Source organism: Micropterus dolomieu, linkage group LG19, assembly GCF_021292245.1.
Source record: "Micropterus dolomieu isolate WLL.071019.BEF.003 ecotype Adirondacks linkage group LG19, ASM2129224v1, whole genome shotgun sequence".
In the NCBI taxonomy this organism is placed as follows: Eukaryota; Metazoa; Chordata; class Actinopteri; order Centrarchiformes; family Centrarchidae; genus Micropterus; species Micropterus dolomieu.
The window spans coordinates 20774843-20799750 of NC_060168.1; the positions used below are offsets into that span (position 1 = coordinate 20774843).

Sequence of the window (24908 nt, forward strand, 5' to 3'; positions counted from 1 at the left end):
ATCTCTAGCAGAATTATTTGCCAATTGCCAAAAAATGCCAATTTTGCCCCACAGCTGTTAGACAAAACCATCAGGTTAGTGTGATTTGTGCTTTGATAGACAGATAAAAAGATGGTGAATTTCACTGCACACAGCAGCATTGCAGGAAACACACTGACAGCGTTGGGGGAAGGTATCAAATCAAAGATGCATAATTGGGGATATTCCCAGATACCACATGTATGCAACCCACCGTCTTTTGTGTTGCTTTTAGTAACACTGTAGCAAACCTCAAGGGGTGAGTAAGTTTAGTAGTTGTGGTGAAACTGGGGTGTCTGCAGAGATTGGAATGAACTCATTCATACACTTGCAGAGACTACAAAGGCAGATTTTACTGGGAGAAAAGGAATTGAATAGCTTTTTTTCTAACCCAGGAATGTGAGCCCTGTCCTACTCTGCCACAGGCTCTTTTCTCTTCACTCTCAATTTCCAAGTCTTCGACCTGAAGAAATATCTTGTCCCTGTTTTTCCTCTTTCTTTCTCCTGTTCTCACTCACTCCCTTTGCTTTCTCTTTATTCAGTGACCTGCATGCACAATTTGCGTCTGTGCTCCCGCTGCTAACAATTTACACTTGCTTATTATAGTAACCCAGTAACTGTGTGTGTCAGCCCTGACTCTCTCATCCATCTCTCTCATACCTTTCCTTTAGACTGCAGTAAATCCTTTTATATTACAATCTATCTTTATTGTACTCCTGCTACTGGTATTTCCATCTTGCCATGGCATATCTTAAAAGTTCATATTTTCAGAGCAGTTGTCATTTTGCATATTTTTAACATGTATCTTTGCCTTTTTGCACTCTAAGAATGTATAGGAAGCATTGTGCTACCTGACATGCAATGTGATGCATACAAATGTTACCAGTGTACTTCAATGTCTTTGCCCGTATAGTTCATTTACATGTTAGAAATCCAGCTGATGCAATTAACCAGAGCCCCTTAGCAGAGCAGATGCTGTTGATGGAGACAGTGGTGACTGTAGGGATCAAACATGTGACCTTCAGTGTTTAAAGTAAAGTCTTCACAGTAAAAACAATGAATAAAAGATAAAACAAGATTAAATAATTTAAACACTTACACAAATACCGTCAACTAAGAAAAGCCAGAAGATTAAAGTGAGTTTTAAGAAGAGATCAGGCTCATGGGGAACTGGCAGATCACAGGTATAAGCAGGAGCCTGACTATGTTTTAAAAGGGCTTTAAAAATGGGCTTGATACTGACAGGTAATCAGTAAACAGCAGCAATGATTTGTTGTCATATGGTCGCTTCTCTTAGAATGTGTTCAATCCCTGCCAGCAGCGTTTCGTAGAAGTTGCAGTCTTTGAATTGTTGTATATGTTTCCTTTGCTTAGACCAGAATAAAGTGCACTCCAATAGTCAAGTCTGGAGGAGATAAATGCATGGATGACCTTTTCAAGATCTGCAAATTAAAGGAATGACCTAATCTTGGTTAAATGTCTCATCTGGAAACAGCAGCACCACTTTAGTTACTTGAGCATGAAAAGACCACTCTGTGTCAAATATTACATCTAGATTTCGGCCTCTTTCTTTGACATTATTAGATAAGGCACCCAGACTAGACAAGACTTGATTTTGAGTTATTCAATTGCAGGACATTTTTGAAAATCCTATTCTTAATTTCAGCAAGACAACACATAATAAAGGATACATTGGTGGTACCAGGCTTTATCAGGACATACAGTTGTGTATCATCCACATAGCAATAAAAAATATATATTACATATACACGTGATTTGCCCCTGGGGTAGCATAGGCTAAATATTATTTATACTATTTTATTATTTATATGGTAAATAAAAGGGGATCCAGTTTGGACCCTTGGTGGTACACAACAGAGAGGAGCCAACTTTGACGTTGAAACCCTGGCTCAACTGTCTTCTGGGTGCTTCATTTAACTATTTAACTATCAGCTTCTCAGATAAAGCAGCCACTTCTACCACTGTTGGATTATGGGAAGATAGACTGTGTCTCCCTACCCAACAATAACCAAATTGCTTTTTAGTTAGAATAAACAATGTGGAAGACTTTATTTCACTGTTATTGTAACAGTAAAAGAAAGGGGGGGTCTGAAATATAGTGGATTAGAAATAGAAATTGCAAGTACCTACATTTAAACTGTACTGCAGGAAAGCACTTTACTAAATGTACAGTATTTACACTACAGCTCAGCTCTCTCTATGATACCCTACCACCTTGCCTCTCACGGAGATATTTACCTGTAGCAGTAGCTCCCTGAGCCTGCGCAGCTGGGACTCCAGCTGTTTGTTGTGGTCCTCCAGGATCTGCATACGGGTCTCCAGGCGGGTCTTGTGTTGCCGGAGCACCCGTGCCTCGGCCAGGAGCTCCTCATCCTGCTGCCCTTCCGCCGTGGGTGAACCTGGACCGCCCTCTCCAGCCTCAGTCAGCATGGGAACTGACGCCGCCTCCTCGTGCTTCCACTTGAGCCTCCTGTACTCGCCCTGCAGCACCCTGAGGACCCACAGTGGAGGACAGATGATGGGAACAGTCAGGGCCACATGGTGATGCATACAAAACTCACATACAACTGAAGGTATTTATCCAGCTTCCACTTGACAGACAGAAATACGCCTACACATTAACAATCTGACAGGTTTGTGAGTAATATAATTAGAATAATTTCACCACATACCTAAATACTAAGACATGAAAACAGTGCAGCAAAGGGCTAATGTATTGTTGATGCTTTACCATGTGGAGTGCAATCATTTTCATTTTGAAAATAAGCTGCAATAAATCAGTGTCTTCTTTCTCTCACATGTGCGACACTAAGGCCAATAACTGACACTGCTCTGTGCTGTGAAGCATTACTATATTTGGGTGCAGGAAAACCATGCTGCTTTATTTAAGTGCTGAATTAGCAATAACCTTCTGTCTAAGACACACAAAAACTGCACACATCAGTGTCACCACACCCAAATATCCAGTGCAGTGGAGCAACTCGTATATTTTGTTGACATTGGTTTTACTTGCTCATTTTCTGCGGTGGGAGTAGCAGAATAATAAGTCTTCATCATTCATTCAAAGTCATGTTCACAAGCAATTCTCATAAAATTAGGAAAAGGCATGTTTTTGTAATATACAATATTATGTATATTTTTTCAAGCTGTTAAAGAGGACCTGAACCCCCCAAATAAGATTAGGGTTACAAGGTGTTTGATTATAGTATTGATTTATTATTCAGATGAGCCACAGCAGAGGATATAAACTAGCAACAGCAACAGCAGTCATAAATAAGGACAACGGAGCACACTGCAGTGTCATAACAGGAGGCATACTTTTTAGAATAAATGAACTGGGTCAAGGTTTCAGACACCCAAAGGGCGCAAGTGTGTTTGTATGTGTGTGGGTCTGTGTGTGTGCGTACATGTAGCTGTATGTCCCTGTCTGTGTGGAAAAGTCACAACCGAATTGGAGACAAGAGAAATTTATTCACATGAATCATTCACATAACAGTTGCCTCTGGTAACCAATTAAGAGGATAGGAGAAACGAATTTGCTTCATTTTTGGAAAATGCCTGAGCCTCTTAGCTACTAGGACATACATTCAAATTCAGGCATTAACATCCAAGCTAATGTGTGTCAGAGATGTTTTACACCCGTGTCACACCAGTCAATGGATAATGGATTCTTCCTGTCTCTCCTGCAGCCACACCAACATCAAAACTGAAGGGTGATTTATGATTTGGAGTGTTTCCATGTTTTCACCACATTATTTTACAGGGTTTACTGTCAGGCATGCACACAGAAAATGTTTCTTGGTTTTTAGGGCTCTTCAATAGGATTTAGAGTGTGAATGTATTTATTTTCTATAGAAGGTCTGCAAATGGCAGCAGACATACCGAAAAGAGTGTACTGCCTGCAAATAAACACAGACATATCTGTATTATTATGCTTCTCTGGAGCTTTACTGATGAAAATCACTCCCTAAACCAAACTCTTACGGTTCTGCTACATGCCTTATCCCAAACCTAAATCTCATTCAAATCTATAACTAAATCAAATTCAACCCACAGCTCTCAGTGCTTAAAAATAAAGTTTACAGATGTGATGAAGTGATGAAGTCAGTGTACTCTGTTGAAGTACAGCAATATGTGCAATCAGTGGTTCAGAAGGATTTATTGTGTGTGAAAACAGAACAGTACAGTAACCTACCCAAACAATTCAAGAAAGGAACCTAGCTCGAGACTCAATGCGGCATGTCCAATGACAGGCGTTTTTTTTTTTCTGGCTACAGACCTGTTCTCGTTCTCCAGGCGAGCCAGGGTGCATTGGAGCTGCTCCTTGTCCTGGTGCTCCAGGTGGGCCAGTAGCATGTGCTGTCCGCAGGGTGAGTCATGGTCCAGGGCTGGGCTGGAGTGACGCAGGAGGTACTGATCTTCATCCCTGAGTCCCCCACACAGGAGACAGCACACTGAGCCACCAGCACACGGCCACCAAGCAGCACAAAGCAGACCCACGGACGGCATGGGAGAGCAGACAGGCCAAAGCAAGGCAAGGCCAGGCAAGCATGATGAGGAAAGGTATTACAGGACCAGACGCAATGCAACAAAACTGGACAGGATGAGAAGGGACACTATGACAAAAGGCACTGTGCCAGGCTCACAGTCCAAATATTAAAAGCTGGCTCGCCATTTAAAACCCACTCACATTTATTAAAAGTGGAAGGTGGATCTACATCATAATATATTGCTCAAAAAATAAACACTTTATTGACAATGGAACAGAAAACATAATCTGCACATCTATGACAGTAGACCTACGGCTTTGAAACAATAAATGCATCTCTGAATGTTTGGCAGTTATTTTAATGGAAAGACAGCTGTTAATACTTTGGGCTATGAAATAAAACAACTTTATTGAGCCAAAGTTAAAAGCTAGTTATTGGCTTTGCCTTGTAATGCCAAATTATACATTAGAGGTATTTATAAGCCTAGTACAAGCAGACTGGTTGGGTCGAGAAATGGCCAGATCCACATCAGTTGCAGCCTCTTGTAATGTAAAGATCTGTATCCTATGTTTTTGATTTCATCCCATTCATTATTTTTTTTTACCGCCTTTACTTTATCAAGAAAATTAAGTTTTTGTATTATGCCAGTTTTCCATAAGTGGGTCAAAATTATGCAAATTAATTTCCTATGGGATCTTACTCTCTTTCTTTTATCAAGGATACACAGTATTTACTGTAGACCACATCTCAACTGTCATTCACATCACCACTCACCCACATTTACACAGACAATTTTACATTTGATGTGTTACCTGTATATTTCTACCTCTGTACAATGTATAGCACTAAATTGAAAGCTCTGATTTCTGGTTATAATGATATGAAAGAACATATGCTATTATGATTAAATGAACCTACTTTATAGCTATTTTACATTAGCTTTCCAACATTAATGTAGTTGTAAGGGAACTACACATTAGCTTTGTAGAGAGATAGATTTTTGTAATTTTAATAATGCTATTATATGAATAAATAATAAACATTTACATTATTTTGGTGTGGATTTAACAAACAACCTTACTTCACCCACTTATGGAAGGCTGAAGGTTCCACTGACCTACGCATCTAAGGATTCAATTATTTTCATGCCCACTACCTGGCAATAAGCAGCAACAGTGAACTCAAAACCAGAGATGGGGACATGAGTTTGAGACTTGGACTCGAGTCCAACTTAAGTCGCACACACAGTGACTTCAGACTGGACTTGAGACTCGTCCTCAAGAGTCGTGAAACTCGTGAACAATGTTTATTTTTAGGAAACGCGTGATAAGCTTGCTGTAGTATCGGCTTCGCACGGCCACACATGAGAGAGGTCAACAAACACCGGCAGCTGCTATGTGATTCATCATAAACTCTGGCTTTAAAACTTCATAAAACAAGGCCTAAACAAAGAAGCACTGAACGCAAAATAGGTTAGTAACCTGAGGTTAGTAGGCTAAACATGCTTAGCTCAGCATTGACCATCTAACGTTAGTTTGCTTCTTGCTTTAGCTACGACCTACTAGAGGTTAACTCCGACTGTCAGTCTTTATGAAAAGATGAACGAGCGTTTGTTTACTTGCCAAACTTGTGGTGGTCGATTAATTAATAATTTATGTCCCACTGTCTGCCATCACGTTAATTATTAACGATGGCATCGTTTATTGTTGATCATGTAACGTTATAGTTTTATTTAGTTATAACGTTACACTGGTTTGAGAGTCTGGGGGATGTGTTGACTTACAGTAGTTTAAACTGTCATTAATCGCATTGCACATTACATGGTTGTGCTCTGTGAAAACAGGTTACAGGTTTATTGTTAATCATGCAATTTTACAGTTTTATTTAGTTATAACGTTACACTGGGTTTGAGAGTCTGGGGGATGTATTGACTTACGGAGTTTAAGCTGTCGTTAGTTGTAGACGCATTGTACATTAGGCTACATGGTTTGCTCTGTGAAAAACAGGTTACAGGTTTATTGTTGATCATGTAACGTTACAGTTTTACTTAGTTAACATTACACTTGGTTTGAGAGTCTGGGGGGTTGTTGACTTACAGTAATTAATAAGCTGTCATTAATTGCATTGCACATTACATGGTTGTGCTCTGTAAGTGAAACACAGTTACAGAATCCCTTATAGCTAGGCAGTTTTATAAGCAGCCTGGACTGAACGCAGCAGGTGATACAACATTCATTATAACCACAAGAGACTTGAGACTTGACTTGGACTCTAGCTCAAATACTTGAGACTTGACTTGGACTCTTGCTCAGAGACTTGAGACTTGACTTGGACTCTAGCTCAAATACTTGAGACTTGACTTGGACTCTTGCTCAGAGACTTGAGACTTGACTTGGACTCTAGCTCTCTAGACTTTAGACTTGTGAGCATCTCTGCTCAGAACAATGCACACAGGTGGAGGGTGAAGGCTGCACACACAGGCAGCATGGTTCAGGACAGAACAGTATGATGCCAGCCAAACACCAGCTGGAGTCACAGATAGCACAGCGGCATGTACAGAGGAAAAACAGAGAGGCGCTGACAGACAGAAGGACGGGTTCGCAGAATAAGAACAACAAGGTACAAGGGCACAAGAGCAGAAAACAACACCGCTGCACACAAGGGGTACATGCGCTGGTATAGTACACACATTTTTGTGACAAAGCTCCATCCAAGCAACAACACATGCACATGGCAGCAAAGACATTGGGAGCGTGCTTGAGAGGCACATATATCAGTAGTAAAGAGTGTTTCTGAAAAGTAGCATATTTTGTCTGGGCCTAAAACTAGCTTCTTATCTGGTGTCAATCACAGTCGTCTCTCAGAGTACACACACACACACACACACACACACACACACACCTGGAGCCCTAAAAGACCAGACAACACTGGCTGCTGGGCATGCAACCTTGACTTTAAAGTACTATAAAAAAAAAAAATATCTCAGAGAAGGAGGCAACGGTCAACAGCCCACACAGATGTCAACAAAATAAGACATGGACACACACAAATACATGATCCCAAACAACCGTAACCAGTCTATCCACCTGGCACTTTCTCCCCTTATTGACTGCCTAATTCACATCAAACACCCCTGTTCCTCTCACTGCTGTAACCTCACCGCCCACCCAGCTACTCAGCCAGCTTCTGCAAACACACACACACACACACACACACACGCCTCTCTCTCCACAGCTGGGGCTTTGTGTATCTACTCACAGCCATAGACTTCAATCACAGCAGGCATGTGCACAATGAAGGGGGACAGTGTGCACGCTGCTCGCTGTGGGTCATTTTCATTATGTGGCTGATTATTTACCTGATTACCCAATCTTCCCCTAGCTGTTGAACATATATCTAAAAGCCTGTGCACACAGGTAAACAAAGAGACAATCAAGGTATCAAGAGGAAAGACTGTACACACAAAACACACACATAATCCCGGTGAACGGCTGTGGTTGTAATGAGGGGGGTTCGTAGTGTGGGGGTGGCAGCATACTCACAGACTTTCATCAGGAGACAGGCTATCCGTGAAGAATGAACAATTCTGGCTCTCCATTTCTGCCAACCTATATATAATATGAGCATATGAAACAAACATACACACACATATTTACGCGCATGTATACAAACAGACAAAAAGAGAAATACAGGAAAGTGGATGAGTCAGAGCAAATATAGGAAAAAGCAGAGGCAACACATTGATATTGTCACACACTGGGGAAATGTTTGTCCTCAAACACAAGATAAAACAAACAATCAGTACAGTTAAGCTTTTAAGTAGTGTAAAAGCGACCTGTGGCCTTTTAGTATTATGGACTGCAACTGAACAACGAGCTGTCCACAAACATCTGGCTGACAAGACTGCAAAGTGACAGATTTTCCATAAAGTACCAGCTATAAAAGTGTCCACAAAGAGGGACAATAAAATTCTGATGAAGTACATTAAGAAATGTGCTGTTCTCGAGCACCATGGTCAGCAACTGCGTTTGTGAGGAAAGGGCGATGGAGTTTCTGTGTGGCTTTTCAGGACCAAGGACAACGCTCTTGTTCTGCATTACGTCCTGCTGACTGTCAGCGGACAGCTGCAATGTGCACGCTGCTCTGTAAGCTGTTTATCACAAATATCACAAACAAAAAATTGCTGCAGTAGGGAAAAACTTTGTGAAGTATGTTAAAAATACATGGTGCTTTTACTTTTTCGATTTTAATGGTGTAAATCCCAGCTGGAAAATAAATCACATAACAGTGTAAAAATGATTGTGTGTTTAAATTAAAAAAATTGCTAATGGTCTGAGTGGCTTAGTGTGAACCCATATCACTCCTAGTAGTTAGGCCACTGCCTTGCATGATAGCTTTTGCTGCCAGTGGTGTGTGTGTGTGTGTGTGTGAGGGAGAGAGTGAAAAAGAAGCAAAATGTAAAGTGCTTTGGATAAAAGTGCTATAAATGCAGTTCATAAGGTTATGGAGAATACATTAGCTCAAATAAACAAAAGTAGTCACACACTCAAACTACTCCCATGTTATTAAATGATTTAGTATAGCCTATTACACTGTCTTACAGTGTGCAGCTCTTTATTGGAGTTGGAATCTTACTCAGTTGTTTCTGTCTCGCTTATTTGGGTGTGCAGCTGCAATTTTTGGTGTTTCATGATTAATATTACCAATAATCTATTAATACACTAATCGCCAGTCTGGGAACTTGCTTTTCGTAACACAGTAAAACACTGTTTACAACAATTATTACTAGTGTTTTCTTTATGTATGTGTTTATGTGACCACATCATCATTTACCACAAATATATTGTATAAGCATGTATCAGCAGTTGTGTTTTGCTTTTTCCTGACTGAAAAACCTTTGCCTCCTCCACCTACATATAAAGCTTACACCTGAATACAGGGTCGGCCAGCCACTCTCTCACACCCATTAAAAGGAAATATAGGAGGACATGATCTAAAGTACATGCAGGTTGAGACAGATTGCGTGAAAGTGGGTATTCATAAAGTCCATTCATCACAAACGGCTGCAGTCCACTGAATATCACGTTAATGATATATAACCGTGTTAGACAATCAAAGGGTTTGTTTCTCTTTTAAGTGAGGTAATTAACCAGCACAGAGAACCAACCAACTAATGCAAATGTGCTAGAAGCCTTGTGGCTGCCCACATACATATATGTGCCACATGAAAGCTGGTAGTAAATCTACACTGCAGCAAATACACACAACACACCCCGTGCTGCATCATCTTTCGCAGAATGTCGTCAGCTGAAGGAGTGAGGGATGGGAGGGAGGGATGGGTGATGTAGAGGCTGTCAGGGACATCCACATTACATCCCATTTCTCTCCAGTGTCCAATGAGTCCATAACATTGAGAAATTTAGGATTTATCCATGTCCTGGTGCAGCAGGCCCGGCCTGTAAACCTGGCTGCTCGTAATTCAATCTGTGATACTATTCATCAGAAAGCGTCCACAAACCTGGAGCCACAGTCAGGGACAACAGCAAATGAGAAAGGAAAGGGCAGAAAGTAATGGGAAATAGTAGTGTGTGTGTGTGTGTGTGTGTGTGTGTGTGTGTGTATGTGTGTGTGTGTGTGTGTGTGTGTGTAAGGGGGAGTCTTGTGCATACATGTGTGTTAAACTCTTGTATGAATGTAAATAGATGTGACAGGAAATGAGAAACGGGAGAGAGAGCGGGGGTAAGAGAGTAGAAATCCTAACAGAGTTCTAAGAGGTTTTTTATTATCTTCCTCTCATCCATCCTCTACAAGATGTCGTAGCAGCACTGATGATGAAAGGAATGAACTCTACTCCTGCATCAATATGGAGGGGGAACAGATACAGAGAGAGGGGCTGTCTCTGTGTTTGACATGCATGCGAATCTGGCTTTCTTAACCCCAAACATCAAATACTTCATCTCCCTTGAGATGACCGGAGACTACATTATTGCTATGGATTAGGAAGTATACCCCACAGTGGCTGAAGGGCACTTTGACACAAACACACACACAGACTCCTACACAAACCTGCCATCCCAATGGGAAGAATTTCTGACACTCACATGCCAGTGATGACATCTGGTATTTTTTATAAGCTTTCTATTAGTGTGCAAAGTGAGCGGTGAGTAACAATTAATGCAGTGAATGAATTGAAGTGCGATTTCTCCCTTTATATCCTGTATTAACTGACAGGTAGAGAGGTGGGAGAGAGAGTGAGAAAGAAACAAAGAAAGAGGAAAGAAGAACGAGAAAGAAAGAAAAACAGAAAGAAAGAGAGGATTGAAGCCAATTCTGCATACTGCCGGAGTACAGATAAAAAACTCAACATCCCCATAATAAGGACTGTCTACTCCTATTATGACAGTCAGATCAGTCTGCTCTCACTTCTCTTTTTTTTATTACGTCTAAATCTGCAAATGCCGATACTCATTTATTTTAGCCAGTATTATGTATTTATGGCACGCTAGACCAAAGTGATACTTGTCAATGAGCTACACATGGAAGGGGGTTAAATAACAAACATACAGTATAATATACACAGTCAATGCATTTCGGATAAAGCACAAAAACTGCGTCTTATCTATTTGTCTTTCTTTTGGCAGACTACCATGCCAGGCACTGGTAACATGTCAGTACCATTGGGAGCAGTATTGACACATGAGGAAACCAGGTATAAAACTCTCAACCCTGTGATAAGCGGCTGTCCTAAACAGCATGTAGTTCGACTCAACACAGCAAATTAAGGCATCAAATACTTTCACTGAATTTAATCAAAATACCCATGATTTTGTCTCAGTAAATCTTTAACTTAATGTGCTTCACAGCAATGTAATTTATTAAAGGGCTATTGCATGTTATTGTACCGGTGTTTGTGTTATTGTACACCTATAACAACTATAATAATAACTGTACAACTGCAACATCTTCATGTTCTTGTGTTACCATTGTGCTGCCTTTTGCCACCATGGTAACAATTTACTATAACCCTCTCTATTAAGCACTTTTTAGCAGCATATAAACACTGGGAGGTGTGGCGATGGTGTAGAGGATAAGACACGTGTCTTTGGTGTGACAAACCCTGGTTCACTTCCCACTGTGACACATCCACCAATGTGTCCCTAAGCAAGACACTTAACCCCTAGTTACTCCAGAGGCGTGCGACCTCTGACGTATATAGCAAGTCACTTTGGATAAAAGCGATAGCTAAATGAATAAATGTAACTGGTTGTACACAGACAAGTGTGTTACAAAGCATTTGTTAACTCTTAACAAACATGTACAGCTCATTCACAAGCAGATTTAAAGCAAAAGTCTGGTGATGTTCTATATTATTCTCATTGTCAAAAAATCCCATGAAAAGCAAAACCTTAGACAGCTTATAGATGCCACTGTGCCACAAAGCTCCATTGTTGTCCAAAACTATTAAAGCACATCACTAAGCCACACCGTTGCACTCAGTGACATGTCCCTTCATTACAATGAATACGGGCACTGACATTTATTTAGAGTTAATCCGACACACAATCATGCTGCCAAAAATACCAACCGGCTCACCAGATCTGTGGCTAAAAATAAGTCCCCAACAAAATCTCTGTTTACTTCTGTTTGAGCAACACTTGCTAAAAGTGACAGTGCACAGCTGTTTTGAGAAATCAAAGTATATATTCATGACCTGGCTGAGAGCCACAGACAGGCTGGAGAAGTTATTATAAGAATGCAATGCTATCAAGCATTCATTATCTGTTTCTACACCAGTGACAGACTCTTCATGTGAGTTGTGAGATGTTAACTGTCCTTATAGCTGCTTATAACTACATTATAGTGGATTATAATGTGTTATAAACCATTTGTCAATTGATTATCTAGTGCTTATACAAGATAAATGGGAGTGTTACCATTTTGGGTCACTATTTGAAAGCACAGCCCAATAATCACAGGTTATTGTCTCAAATTAAAACCCTTCATTCCTATGCAGATAAAAGAAGCTTGAGAAACAAAGATAGCTTCCTAATATTCAATGGGAGGCTTGCTATGGATAAAGTTGCTAAGATACTATATAAGTGAATACTTCTAAAAACTTTATCCAGTCATGAGAGTTTTCCTGGCATTTTCTCAGCAAGGCAAGGCAGACGAACCTTCTCTGTGAATGTGTCTCATTTTGACTAAATGAGACTGTTTTCATTTCTGTTCCTTTAGTTTATTTTGGTGAAAGCTGTTGGCAGCTGTTTGTTTCTGAGTGACCAACATGACTAAAGCAAACCGTACTGTAATTAGCAACAAATGCGCTAACGTAGGAGGATGTAACAGAAAAGATATAAAAGAAAAGAAGAAAGGGCTAGAAGAGAGACAGCAAGAGGCAGAAAAAGAGGGAGAAATATATATGTGGGTGAGAGACAATAGAAGAGAGGGATCAGAGATAAAAAGAAAAAGAGGAGAAAAGGGAGAGATAAGAGGGGTAAAGAGGACATTTGTGCCTGCTCTCCTGTTGGTGTTTGTTCCCTCTGTTTTGGCAGGGCATAAGGCAGTTGTGTGTAAGTGCCTTAGGGAAGTAATACACAATGGCACACTTACAAGCAAACGCACACACAGCGGCGTCCACACACAGCAGGCTCAGTGGAAATGTGTGTGTCCAACTCTGCTGTACTGCGGCAGAGCTGCCAGGAGTGTGGGAGTCCAGTGCTGTGCCTTGTTTATAACCTGTCAGACAGACACTAATCCACACCAACAGCTCCCAGGTGACCAATGGGCTCACTGCCCCAGCAATTGACAGGCCGCTAGGCGCACTGAACCCCGCTGACCTCCACACACACACACACAACCACAAAATGCTCTGCTTAAGAGCACCAGCGTGTGTTTGTGTGGAGAGTAAGCGTGAAAGAAACTGCTGGGCAGTACAGTCTCTACCCTGGCTGGAGTACAGTGCACAACACAGCCAAATCAATATTTCAATCAGTGTGTGGCAAATACTTAAGGGTGAGGGAGCAGAGGAGGTAGAGGAGGAGAGGAGGTGGAAGCAAGGGTGGAATGAATAGAAAGAAGAAGGGGGGTTCATTTGGAGAGTGGAAAATGAGAGACGTTGTTGTAATGATTTGATGTATAGCACGGCACAGTGAGCCACGTACCTGCTGGCATAATGTTCAATCCTGCTGTGTGTGTCTGCATGGGGCAGCTTGGGCGAGGAGCACGGTCTGGGAATGACAGAAGCAAAGGTCAACATTCACCAAGGCATTTTTACCACTCGGCAAGTGTGAATGTGTGGTAGCAGAAAAGCCATATCCAAATTTAATTCACAAACATTGCAATAATCTAGAAGAAGAACATGGAATATGTTCTTGTTGCAAACAAGACAAATCCAATTTGTAACAGCGGAGGAAAGAAAGTTGATTTTATGGATTTCTTTTATGCTACCTTCCACTTCTACTCCACTATTTATTTAAAAGCTTTAGTTATTAGTTTGTAGATTAAAATTTTACACACAAAACATATGAGGGGTCTTTAATGCATTTCTATTGATTAAACCACTGGATCCCAACATGTTTGGCTTGTGATGCTTTAACAACAAGCAATGGCCCGTCATCACAGGTTGCATCTATGAGCTATGAGCAGTTCAGGATGTGGAGTGAAGAGAACTGGAGCATACAGTTAAAGTAAGAGCTTTTTAACAAGGCAGACCACAAGATGGCTAATCACACCCAGAATCCTGAGTATGCAGTGGCATTTCATAATGTTAATGCGAACCATGGATCACCCTCCACTCTGAAAGCCTGGGGTATTAAAAATATTTCCTCATACCCTAGAGGAGGAGACACTCTACCCAAACTGATTCGCAGGGAAAGCTACTGGATCTATACATTAAAGGACCATATTGTAAGATTTAGGGAGGGTCTATTTCTAGCTATAGAAATATTGGCAGAAATGGAAAATAACATGTTCGAGTGAGCCCTTTATATCTACAGCGAGAGTGGGTAGTCTTCCATAGGGTTAGGGCATGTTACACCGCCATGTTTCTACAGTAGCCCAAGATGGTCAAAGCAACCACTGATTCTAGAGAGGGCCTCACATTTTTTGTGAGTTTAGTGGTCACTGTAGGTTCTCTTACACACTTGGAACAGGAGGTGGAGAAGGGTCAGGTTGCAGACTGTAGCTCAGGGTGAGTGCGAGGGGCACAGCGTGAGCGAAGGGCTTGGTGTAGGTCAAAGTTCATCAGACAAGAATGCAGGATTTGAAGAAGAAGAAGAAGACAATGACAAAGTAATGGTGCAGCAAAAGCAGCAGGTATGTATCCACAGCTCAGAACAGCAATTTGAACATATGATGTTATTGGACAAATAAGTACTTTTCTTTAAAAGAAAAGTTATTCATTGCAGCTGTTTAACAATTAACTAAATTATCTTAAAAAATAAGCATTTTTGTTATGTTAGTCCAAAGTTTCATGTTTCTATTAAGATCATTGCCCACATTTTTTTGTTCTGTTTAATCTTATTTTATTGTATAGTGGTATTTTATTCTGTTTTATTCATATATTTAAATGCAACATTTGTGGACATCCTCAATAAACAGATGAACCAATCATGTTAGTTGTATTATTGTTTTTGGTTTTCTACTTGTGCCTGCTTACTATGACATCATGCAATGGGACTGTTAACTGCTGATACCGCTTTAATATGAACTTTCATTGGTGTGGAAACATGCACATCAAGATCGTGGTTTAAGTTTAAAAATGTTTCCAGACCTTTGAGTCAGTGTGACATTTATGTAGTATTAATGGCAGAAATTAACAATATTTCATGTCAATAGTAGGTTACGTTTGAATTGCTTATTATACTTTCCCAGATCACTTTAACATTTAGCTTGTGGAAACAAGAACAAATTGATCAAGAGACTTTAATTTTGTTTATGCTAATGCGATTTTTTAAAAATCACATGCAAGCGGGAACCTCCGGGTCTGAGAAGTGAGGCGAATGCGGAAGTCCCTTGAACCTGCAATCTACTGAATGGCCAGCAGGGGGCGACTCCACTGGTTGCAAAAAGAAGTCCAGTTCCATTAGAAATACTGGTAAAATTACCTTACTTCTCAATTGCTAGTTTTGTGTCTTCTTTAACACAGCATGATGTTTCATTTAGTAAATTATGGTCCCATTTAGAGGAAAATAGACAGTAAAGCAGGGGATGCTTCAGGGCGGATCTGTGATTGACGAGTCAGTACCATGGCGACCTGTCAATTAGGCTAGAGCGACTCGTACCCATGGCACTGTGTAAATTTAACCAGCGCCGTTGAAAAAGCGTATTAGGATTTGGCTGTTCATTTTCTCTGGTGAGTACATTTAGTTTTAAGCCGGTTTTTCGCTAGCCAAAATTATCAGCCTGGTTAAGATGACCTTGGTAACCAAGCTAGCTAGCTCCACACAGAGCCATTGGCTCCACAGTCTCGTCCAAATATGTCCATGTCCGGTGGCGCTGGTTGTTAAAAGTTAACATGGCGGCGGCCTAACGGCCAAACTCGAGGCTTCAAAGCGGCAGTCTACAAACCAACGAGTGATGTCATAATGACTACGTCCACTTCTTTTATACAATCAATGATCACGGGCTTCTGTCAACTACAATGTTCACACATGCTTGGTACAAATTAGGTGGGAATAAGTATGCGCATGCGCAGTACTGACTATACAGAAAGATGGCGCGGCTACAGCCAATCATTACAGACTCTACTGCGAGGGGGTGTGGCGTAAGCAAGAGGTGAGAGAGGGGCATGAGTGGTGCTAAAGTCCGCAGCTGAACGTTATTGGGAGGATGAGGAGAAGGGTCATCAGTTGGTTGCAATTTGCAACTTCACCACTAAATGTCACTAAATCCTACACACTGGTTCTTTAAATACAACTGAATGACAAACTGAAGACCATCTAAAATAATTCTAGTCACATCCACATCAAATAAAATACTGTTTTTTAGTAACTCACTAAGTTACTAACTACTCAAGTAATCTTTTTAGTAAATACATTTGTACTCTTACTCAAGTAGTTATTTTGATGACCACTTTTACTTGTTTTTGCAAAGTAAACTTGAGCGCAGTTTTGGGCTACTCTACCCACCAAACCCAGTCCATCTAATAAAAGACAGCTATTAGCAATTTAATCGTCTACACTGCCTCTTCCTGTGATGAAGATGCACTTCTAGCCGCAAAATTAGGTGCACCTTAATAAAAAGCTCTTACTTTAACAGCATGCTCCAGGTCTCCTCACCCCAGATCGTGCCTCTGTCTGTTTAGGCACACACACACACACACGCACACATGTGCAGACATGTTTTTTCTTCTTCCCTATCTTGTTAATAACCTTGCTACCTCTCCAATTTATCCTAAAACTCCCTTGAGGGGTCCTTGCCCCAAGGCTGGAAACCACTGTAGTAAACTGATCCACAAGGTGTATAAAAAGTTTAAATCAGATCCATTTCATCCAGCTACAACATTTAAATGCTCCTTATACACTAAGGCATCAGTAATAACAATACAATAATATAACAAGTCGTGAGTATACCAGGTAATAAGTATAATAAAATACAATAATCCTATATATTAATGTATTAATAAGGGATTATTATGCATAATGAGCATAATGCTTTTACTTTTGGTACTTGAGTCTATTTGGCTTCTACCAGTGGGGTTTCATCTCTGCTCTGTGTCAGTGGATGAGCGGATTAACTTGTGTTATGTGTGAGGTTATAACATGTGACCCTAACTGTGACACAATTAGCCAAAACATGAACCCATAACCATGCTAAATCTTCCTGGGTACTGCCTCAGCCCTAAGCTATGCTTCTTGATCATCTCATGGATTTTAGTCTCATCGCTCCTGTTTTTCCTATTGGGTGAGAGTCACCCATGTGAATAGAGCATCTCATTCAGACTGAGATGACAGGAATAACATTATGTTAATTCTTATATAGCTGTCCCTTTAACCTGTCACAGTGAGTTAGCGCAGCCCAAAATTGTCAGAGCATGATAATAAGCCTACAACAGCAGGGTGAAAGTGAGACAAAGTGAGAGACAGATGACAGAAAAAGCTGAGACAGAGGGATGTCTTGTGTTTGCGTGTGTTTATGTGTGGGACTTACGTCTCCGAGCTCTCAGCTTCCAGCACTGATTGCACTGGCAGGTAACCTCTCTGAGGGTGCTTGGTGAAGTACTGCTTTGACCTGAACTTATTCTTCAGAGTCTTGGCAAAGTCCCTCATCTTCTCTCCCGAGGTTGTCTGGAGTGTGAATAAGGAGGTGAGGGGTTGGGGTTTGGAGGAGGGGCGGTGGTGGAAGCAGCAGGAGTGGACAGGTGGGAGATAAATGCTTAAGAATTCTTGAAAATGTTGCTTTCTTCAAAATGACCTAATCTGAAATTTATTCCATTGTCTCACCCTTGGTTTGTCTAATTTTGACTTTAGAAGACTAACTTATTCTGCCATCCTTATTTCTCATTCAGTTTCTGCTGCTTTCTCAGCTTCCTTCCCTTTTGACAATTTTCTTGAATCCTCCCTTTTCTCTCTCTCTGGCTCCCTATTTTCTGCTCTTTCTATCAGAGTAGAAATCTATGGGCGCCTGCCTGCCTCGCAGTTGTGAAAAACTGTAGCTAGCTAATATAAGTCCAGTATTTTGTCCAGTGAAAAAAAGAATTGTACAGATGGCCTTTTGCTATATTTTACAGCTCGGAATTGATTAGAGATCAAATCTGGCACCATCTCAGTACACTCCAGCACTCCAACTATAGCTACTCCTTTGAATTAACTTGACTTCGGAGACTGTGTGTGCAATCGCTTAAGACTCTGGTTTTATTGGGCTTTAGTGCACAATATGTGCTCCAAATAGCACTTTATGTGTGCACTATGTGAGCCAGAAAGGATGTTACTGCTAAGTGGTACTCAATTTCTGCATACTATAGATCTGGAAGAGGCAGTGTATGCATGTCTAACAGTATACACTTGTCTAACAGCAGAAATCAGGAGATAGTAGTATTTTTTTGGAGTATAGCTGAGTTTTATTCATCCCTGGAGCCTTGAATTTGTATTCGGTTACAGCATTTGATAATGTTTGTCTTACTGGCGTGTAGTACTCCATGATGGGGTAGTGCAGCTTCTTTCCCTTGGTAGTGCGACCAGTTAGGAAACATGTCTGGCAGATGTCCACATTGAACTGTTTCAGACTGCGATACCTGTCAAGATCAATATAGCACAGAAGCTGAATTGATGTTTGCAAGAGACCTAGGCACAGTAAAGTGGGCGTGCGTGTGTGTACTTTTATATCTATTTTTGTCAGGACCAAGAGGAGATTTATGGAAAGTGAGGACATTTTGTCCGACAGACCTTCAAAGGGCTCTTTTGAGGGTTCAGACTTGGTTTAAAGGTTCAGGTTAGAATTAGGTTTATGTTAAGGTTAGAGTAAAGGGGCTGGGGAATGTTAAGGATGGTCCTGACAATTTAGAAATACAAATGTGTGTGTGTGTGTGTGTGTGTGTGTGTGTGTGTGTGTGTGTGTGTGTGTGTGTAAAATAAATAAGAGGATAATGGGGTAGGGTTAGGGTTGTCAAATTTATATGCTTGTCTACATGCATGCATTTTTCACAAATCCCCCTGCTCCAGACAGGGATATACTCTCTTACAGCCACCTACTAATCAAAGTTATAATCCTCAATAAATGAATATTATTGCACAGACTGGTGTGTGCAGCTGTTCCTCTTATTATTATTATACATTGTAAATTAGTAGCAGGGCATCTCCAACAAGCCATTATCAAGTGAGCAGGGATTCTTATATAAAATAAAACACCAAACAGAAAACACCAGTACCCAAGTTATATTCCTAGTATTCCTACTATTTTTTAAACTTGCAAGAAACTGACCTTTATTTTACACAAGGTATAATCCATACAGTTTTAGTTATATGTGTATTTGGGTTATGTACGTATGTGAATATGATCCGTTCTTCATGTGATGTTGCAATAACCCACTGTGATCACTAAAGAGTCATCTTATGTTGTGTTACTTATACATGGGTGTAAAATACATAGTATCTGCATATATCTGTGTGTCCATTTATCTACACTGGCATCCCTACCTGAAGCCCTTAATGGGACACTGTTTGCAGACGTAGCATTTGGCCTGGTGTTTGGTCGACTCTGCCGCAGTCACACGGTGAAGGACAGGCAGCCAAACCATCGACTGGGGCTCTAGGCTCATCCACTCCAGGAAGTGAGACACCTCAATGGCAGGTTTCCCTGGGGCCTGGAAAAGGAAAGTGGGAGGGAGGAAAGAAGTGCAGGAGACAATCCAAATATAGACCAAACAGCAGGGCAGGTACATAAAGTAATGAGAGGAGAAGGTGTGCTTCCTTTCCAAAGGTGGTTTCAGGTGAGCTATTGCTGAAAAAAGGAATCAAAGAGAATACAAAAAAAAAATGAGGAAGAAGATAGAGAAAGAAGATAGTACTACACTGTGGAATATCTTCTGCTTTTATGCAACTACTTGAACAATTATAAAACTAAAACACAGCAGCCATGCAGTATGTGTCTGTGTGTATACTGTATGTGTTTCACCTTGTTGAAAATTCCAGAAAGTGTGATCAAAAGGAAGTAAATCTAATAAAAGAATGACTCGCCAAGCGCTGAAAATCCGTGATGTGCTAAATTCTCATTAAGTCTGCATCAGAGATGCATTAAGAGGTTGATTTCCCAAGGGCTTCCTACACCGCTCAAGCAAAGTAGCATACTAAATGTGTGTGTGTGTGTGTGTGTGTGCGTGCGCGCACGGATCACACAGACTGTGAGGTGTACAGAGGTGCAGAGTCTCCCAGGGGGGAAGGAGCTACTCTCTGGTAGTGGAGTAGCCAGCGTCGCTCCATGTGGGAGGTCAAACAGCAGCCCCTCGCATACCAAACACCTGAAACTGGCACTGACTATGCTGAGCATGGCGCTGCATCTCAAAGCAGCACGCTGAGCAGATAGGATGCTTAAAACATCATTGGAAAAGTAGAGTGATAAACATTCAGTCATCCATCAAAACTCTGTGCTTTCAGTATTATACATCCACTAAACGGCATGTGTTTGTGAATCAAACAATCAACGTACAACACTTCTTACAAACTATACAAATATTTACTAAATGTTGACTTATTCCCTAATAAATGACCTAATAATCTCTACACATGCTATCAAACCTTGAGCAGAATCATATTCATATCATTGCTCTGCATATTCTTTGTCCCAAAGTCAGTTTTTTGCCCGTCTGCTAGCTGAGTCTAAAAGTCAATGTCTATGTGAGGTGGCAGCAATCGCTGTACACACATCTCCACAAACTGATGTCACTCGTTTCCTAGCCAAGTGATAAACAGGCAAATGGGTCACCCCCCAATTGGCATTACATGGATATTTCATCTACAACTAACTGCCCTGACATGTAGCAAATGGAGAAAGGAATTGATTTTAAGCAGCCATAGCTGATACAGCAAGCATGGACCAGAATAGAGTGTGTATAATTAGGATCTTCCTCAAAAATGAGGGAATTAAAAGGCTTTGCATAGGCCACCTTCCAAAAGAGCTGTGGCCAATTCCCTAATTATCTGGTGTCCCGAATTGAATGTCACATGGTAGGGTTCCTGCAACCTGCGTCAAACTTACAAGTTCAGATGCATTCACAACAAGCAAAGGAAGGAAAGACAAAATCATTCGTGCTTTGAATAAGTCTCCTCATTAGCTTTCGCTCTGTGCGCTACGGGACTGTGACTTTGCTTCATGATATCAATATTCCAATAAATCATATGCTATAAGCGACTTTCCCATTTAAATTTCTTGCATTTCACAGTCTGTGTATGGGAAGTAACATCATGCATTATCTATCAATGACTGTGTTTTATGAGGATTAAAAGCGATGCAATATTAATGCAATGTAATGTTTGAAAGGCAACATTCTAAGTATGTGTGGTGCAGTTGGGGCTTCTTTAGGTAGAAGAATTATAACTTCTCCATTTCCTGAGATGGTGCATTTAACTTCCTCTTCTTCTAAAGGAAAGATGAAAAGTGCTGATGTCAGTAAAACACAATGGGCTTCACATAGCTGGCAGCCTCCTGGTATGACATAATTTTTTCATACTCAGTTTTTGATAGAGAGCATCCAAAGGCAAATGTTTGATTTCACCATTCATTTTTTAAGATTCTGCCTTTAAAATTCTGTTTCTGTATTTGTAATACTGTCTTTGCACCGACAAGTTCTGTTCTGATTATTTGGAGGTCCCTTGTTATTTTTGTACACAGTAATTTATAGATTAGCGGGTGGGTTTTCAAGGTCGACTTCAAATTTTTCGTTGGGGCAATCAAGCCATTGATTCAAGCCGTGAAACTAGCACTATCAAGTCTTACAACACAGTGGTGATCATTACCTCTCTTACTTCTAACATGATTGCTGGTTTAACAGGAACATTGGGCAACTAGAATCCATAAGAACTTCACAGCTGCAATACTTGAATCCTGTGACTGAAATCAGACTATATTAATGCCACAACAGTATTGGGGTAAGGTGAACTCATAACATATTCCAGAAGAAGATTCATCTGCTCTTATTGTCCATAGTATGTGTGTAGCAAACTGTGCACTGCATTGTCTGTAAATTTGTAAATGTGTTTGGATGTGACATGCATGATAGTGCCTCAGTCCTCACCATGCGGAAGCAGCTACGGACACTGGGCTCCACATTACTGCCCCCGAAAGCAGCGACTTCACCCAACTGGCGGGGGATCTGGATGGCTTCATGGAGCAGCAGGCTGAGGTGACGCTGGTCTGTCAAACCTCCAGGACCAGACACCTGACGGAATAAGTCTGTAACCACCACAAAATACAAAATGTATTTTATAAATTATGCAGTATCCAATCTGAACTAATAATACACCAGTGTGCACCAGCATTAGCTGTGCACTGCATCTGTATGCATAAAAAACAGCTGCTTGCATGCATTATCATTGCATGCCTTTTTCCTACACATCTACATGTGCATTTGTATTCATTGGTATGTGTTCTCAGCTTTTCAAAATGTAAATTTGGAATTTAATTTCCAATGCCACCATTCACAATATAGAAAGTGTGGCAGTTTGTTTGCTAAATAATGGCATAACTTTAGCATGAATATAAAAAAAACTGCATGTTGAGTTTAGAACAGCAACACATCTATTTTTCATCAATTATTTAACAATGAGCCTTCAATCCCAGGCAACAGGTTTACCAAACCTAGTTTTGTGGAATAAAATTCACTTCACTGACATATAGACAGAGACAGAGTCAGTATTAGAGCCCTGGCTGGTCTGCTTGGAGATGAAAGTCTTGTCAGGTTTTGAATGAGGCCTTTACCAAGCTCGCTGGGACTCTGCCTGTCACGAAGGAGATGAATGCTGACAGGCGTGTGAAGGTGCTGCACAATGTCAGAATAAGCATCCCATGTATCCCCCTCTCTGTGTACTTATTCAACCCTACAGGGACAACGCTTGGCTTTAACACCTGCATGTTAAAAAGCCTCCTCTATATAGTTCTCATAACCAGAGCTGAGGCTTGTTTGACATTTTAAATGTTCACATCAAGCTGTTTGATAGAGATGAGTTTTGGCCATGTTTTATGGAGACACTACCTCAGTATATAGGACCTATTACAGTACATCTGTAATGTGCAGCCTGCAACATTGCAAACCCTGAGATAATGGATTCCTGGAGTTGGCTGCACAAGCCACAAACTGAAATCTGAACACCCATTAATTACACTAAGTTTTTTGTTAAGTTAGTAATTACTAGTTATTATGAAACTACCTCTTTGCTAAATTTGGATAGCACACAGTTTTAGCTATAAAGCCCTCAGTAAAATAAAATAATCCCCCTCTAAAAGAAATATAAAAAACCACAGCCGCGAGTCTATAGCCACACTAGCAGATGTCTGAGGTTGTACTTAGGCTCAGCCGTTTAAGCTAAATGCTAATGTCAGCATGCTAGCATGCTTACAGTTGCAATGCTAACATGCTGTTGTTTACCAGGTATAATGTTTACCATGGACACAATCTTAGTTTAGTGTGTTTGAGAATTTGCTTAGAGGCACTAAACTAGTACAGATGAGCGTGATGGAAATGTTATTAGGTTTGCAGGGATTTGGTCCAAACCCAAGTATGGGACAAATGAAATCATGACAATCCATCTAACAGTTGTTGAGATATTTCACTCTGGACCAAAGTGTGGACAGACTGACCAACAAACTGACACTGGTGTGGCAAAAAAATGTGAAAAGGGATTGAGTTTGTCTAGTTTTTTAAAGAATAAGTAAGAGGAAACTAGTGGTGCAAATCCAGCGTGCACTTTGTAAGATCAGTTTTCACAAAACGATTTTAGTCTGAAGTTTAGTTTGTGTGATAATTCACCATCACAACTTAATAGTATTTAAACTAAGCAATGCCAATATAAAAAATAGTCATACTCTGCAACTGTATGCACTATTTCTTCCCCTCTAATACACTGCTCAAAAAAATAAAGGGAACACTAAAATAACACATCCTAGATCTGAATGAATGAAATAATCTCATTAAATACTCCTTTAGTTATATAGTTGAATGTGCTGACAACAAAATCACACAAAAATTATCAATGGAAATCAAATTTATCAACCGATGGAGGTCTGGAGTCACACTCAAAATCAAAGTGGAAAACCACACTACAGGCCGATCCAACTTTGATGTAATGTCCTTAAAACAAGTCAAAATGAGGTTCAGTAGTGTGTGTGGCCTCCACGTGCCTGTATGACCTCCCTACAACACCTGGACATGCTCCTGATGAGGTGGCGGATGGTCTCCTGAGGGATCTCCTCCCAGACCTGGACTAAAGCATCTGCCAACTCCTGGACAGTCTGTGGTGCAACGTGGCGTTGGTGGATGGAGCGAGACATGATGTCCCAGATGTGCTCAATTGGATTCAGGTCTGGGGAACGGGCAGGCCAGTCCATAGCATCAATGCCTCCCTCTTGCAGGAACTGCTGACACACTCCAGCCACATGAGGTCTAGCATTGTCTTGCATTAGGAGGAACCCAGGGCCAACCGCACCAGCATATGGTCTCACAAGGGGTCTGAGGATCTAATGGCAGTCAGGCTACCTCTGGCGAGCACATGGAGGGCTGTGCGGCCCCCCAAAGAAATGCCACCCCACACCATTACTGACCCACCGCCAAACCGGTCATGCTGGAGGATGTTGCAGGCAGCAGAACGTTCTCCACAGCGTCTCCAGACTCTGTCACATCTGTCACATGTGCTCAGTGTGAACCTGCTTTCATCTGTGAAGAGCACAGGG

At 40.9% G+C, this 24908-nt stretch overlaps 1 protein-coding gene across 7 annotated transcripts in view; it reads right to left on the reverse strand.

Annotated features, from left to right (window-relative positions):
• drp2 (dystrophin related protein 2) overlaps positions 1 to 24908 on the reverse strand; it is a 166133-nt gene that overhangs the window by 4108 nt on the left and 137117 nt on the right. For all 7 annotated transcript variants that reach the window (XM_046031090.1, XM_046031088.1, XM_046031087.1 and 4 more), the window contains 8 exons: positions 22258 to 22415; positions 19664 to 19830; positions 18651 to 18762; positions 17679 to 17815; positions 13691 to 13756; positions 8072 to 8137; positions 4319 to 4465; positions 2278 to 2530 (listed from right to left, as the gene is read on the reverse strand). In XM_046031090.1, the coding sequence (XP_045887046.1) occupies positions 2278 to 2530; positions 4319 to 4465; positions 8072 to 8137; positions 13691 to 13756; positions 17679 to 17815; positions 18651 to 18762; positions 19664 to 19830; positions 22258 to 22415 (1106 nt within the window). The remainder of the gene's footprint in view (positions 1 to 2277; positions 2531 to 4318; positions 4466 to 8071; positions 8138 to 13690; positions 13757 to 17678; positions 17816 to 18650; positions 18763 to 19663; positions 19831 to 22257; positions 22416 to 24908) is intronic.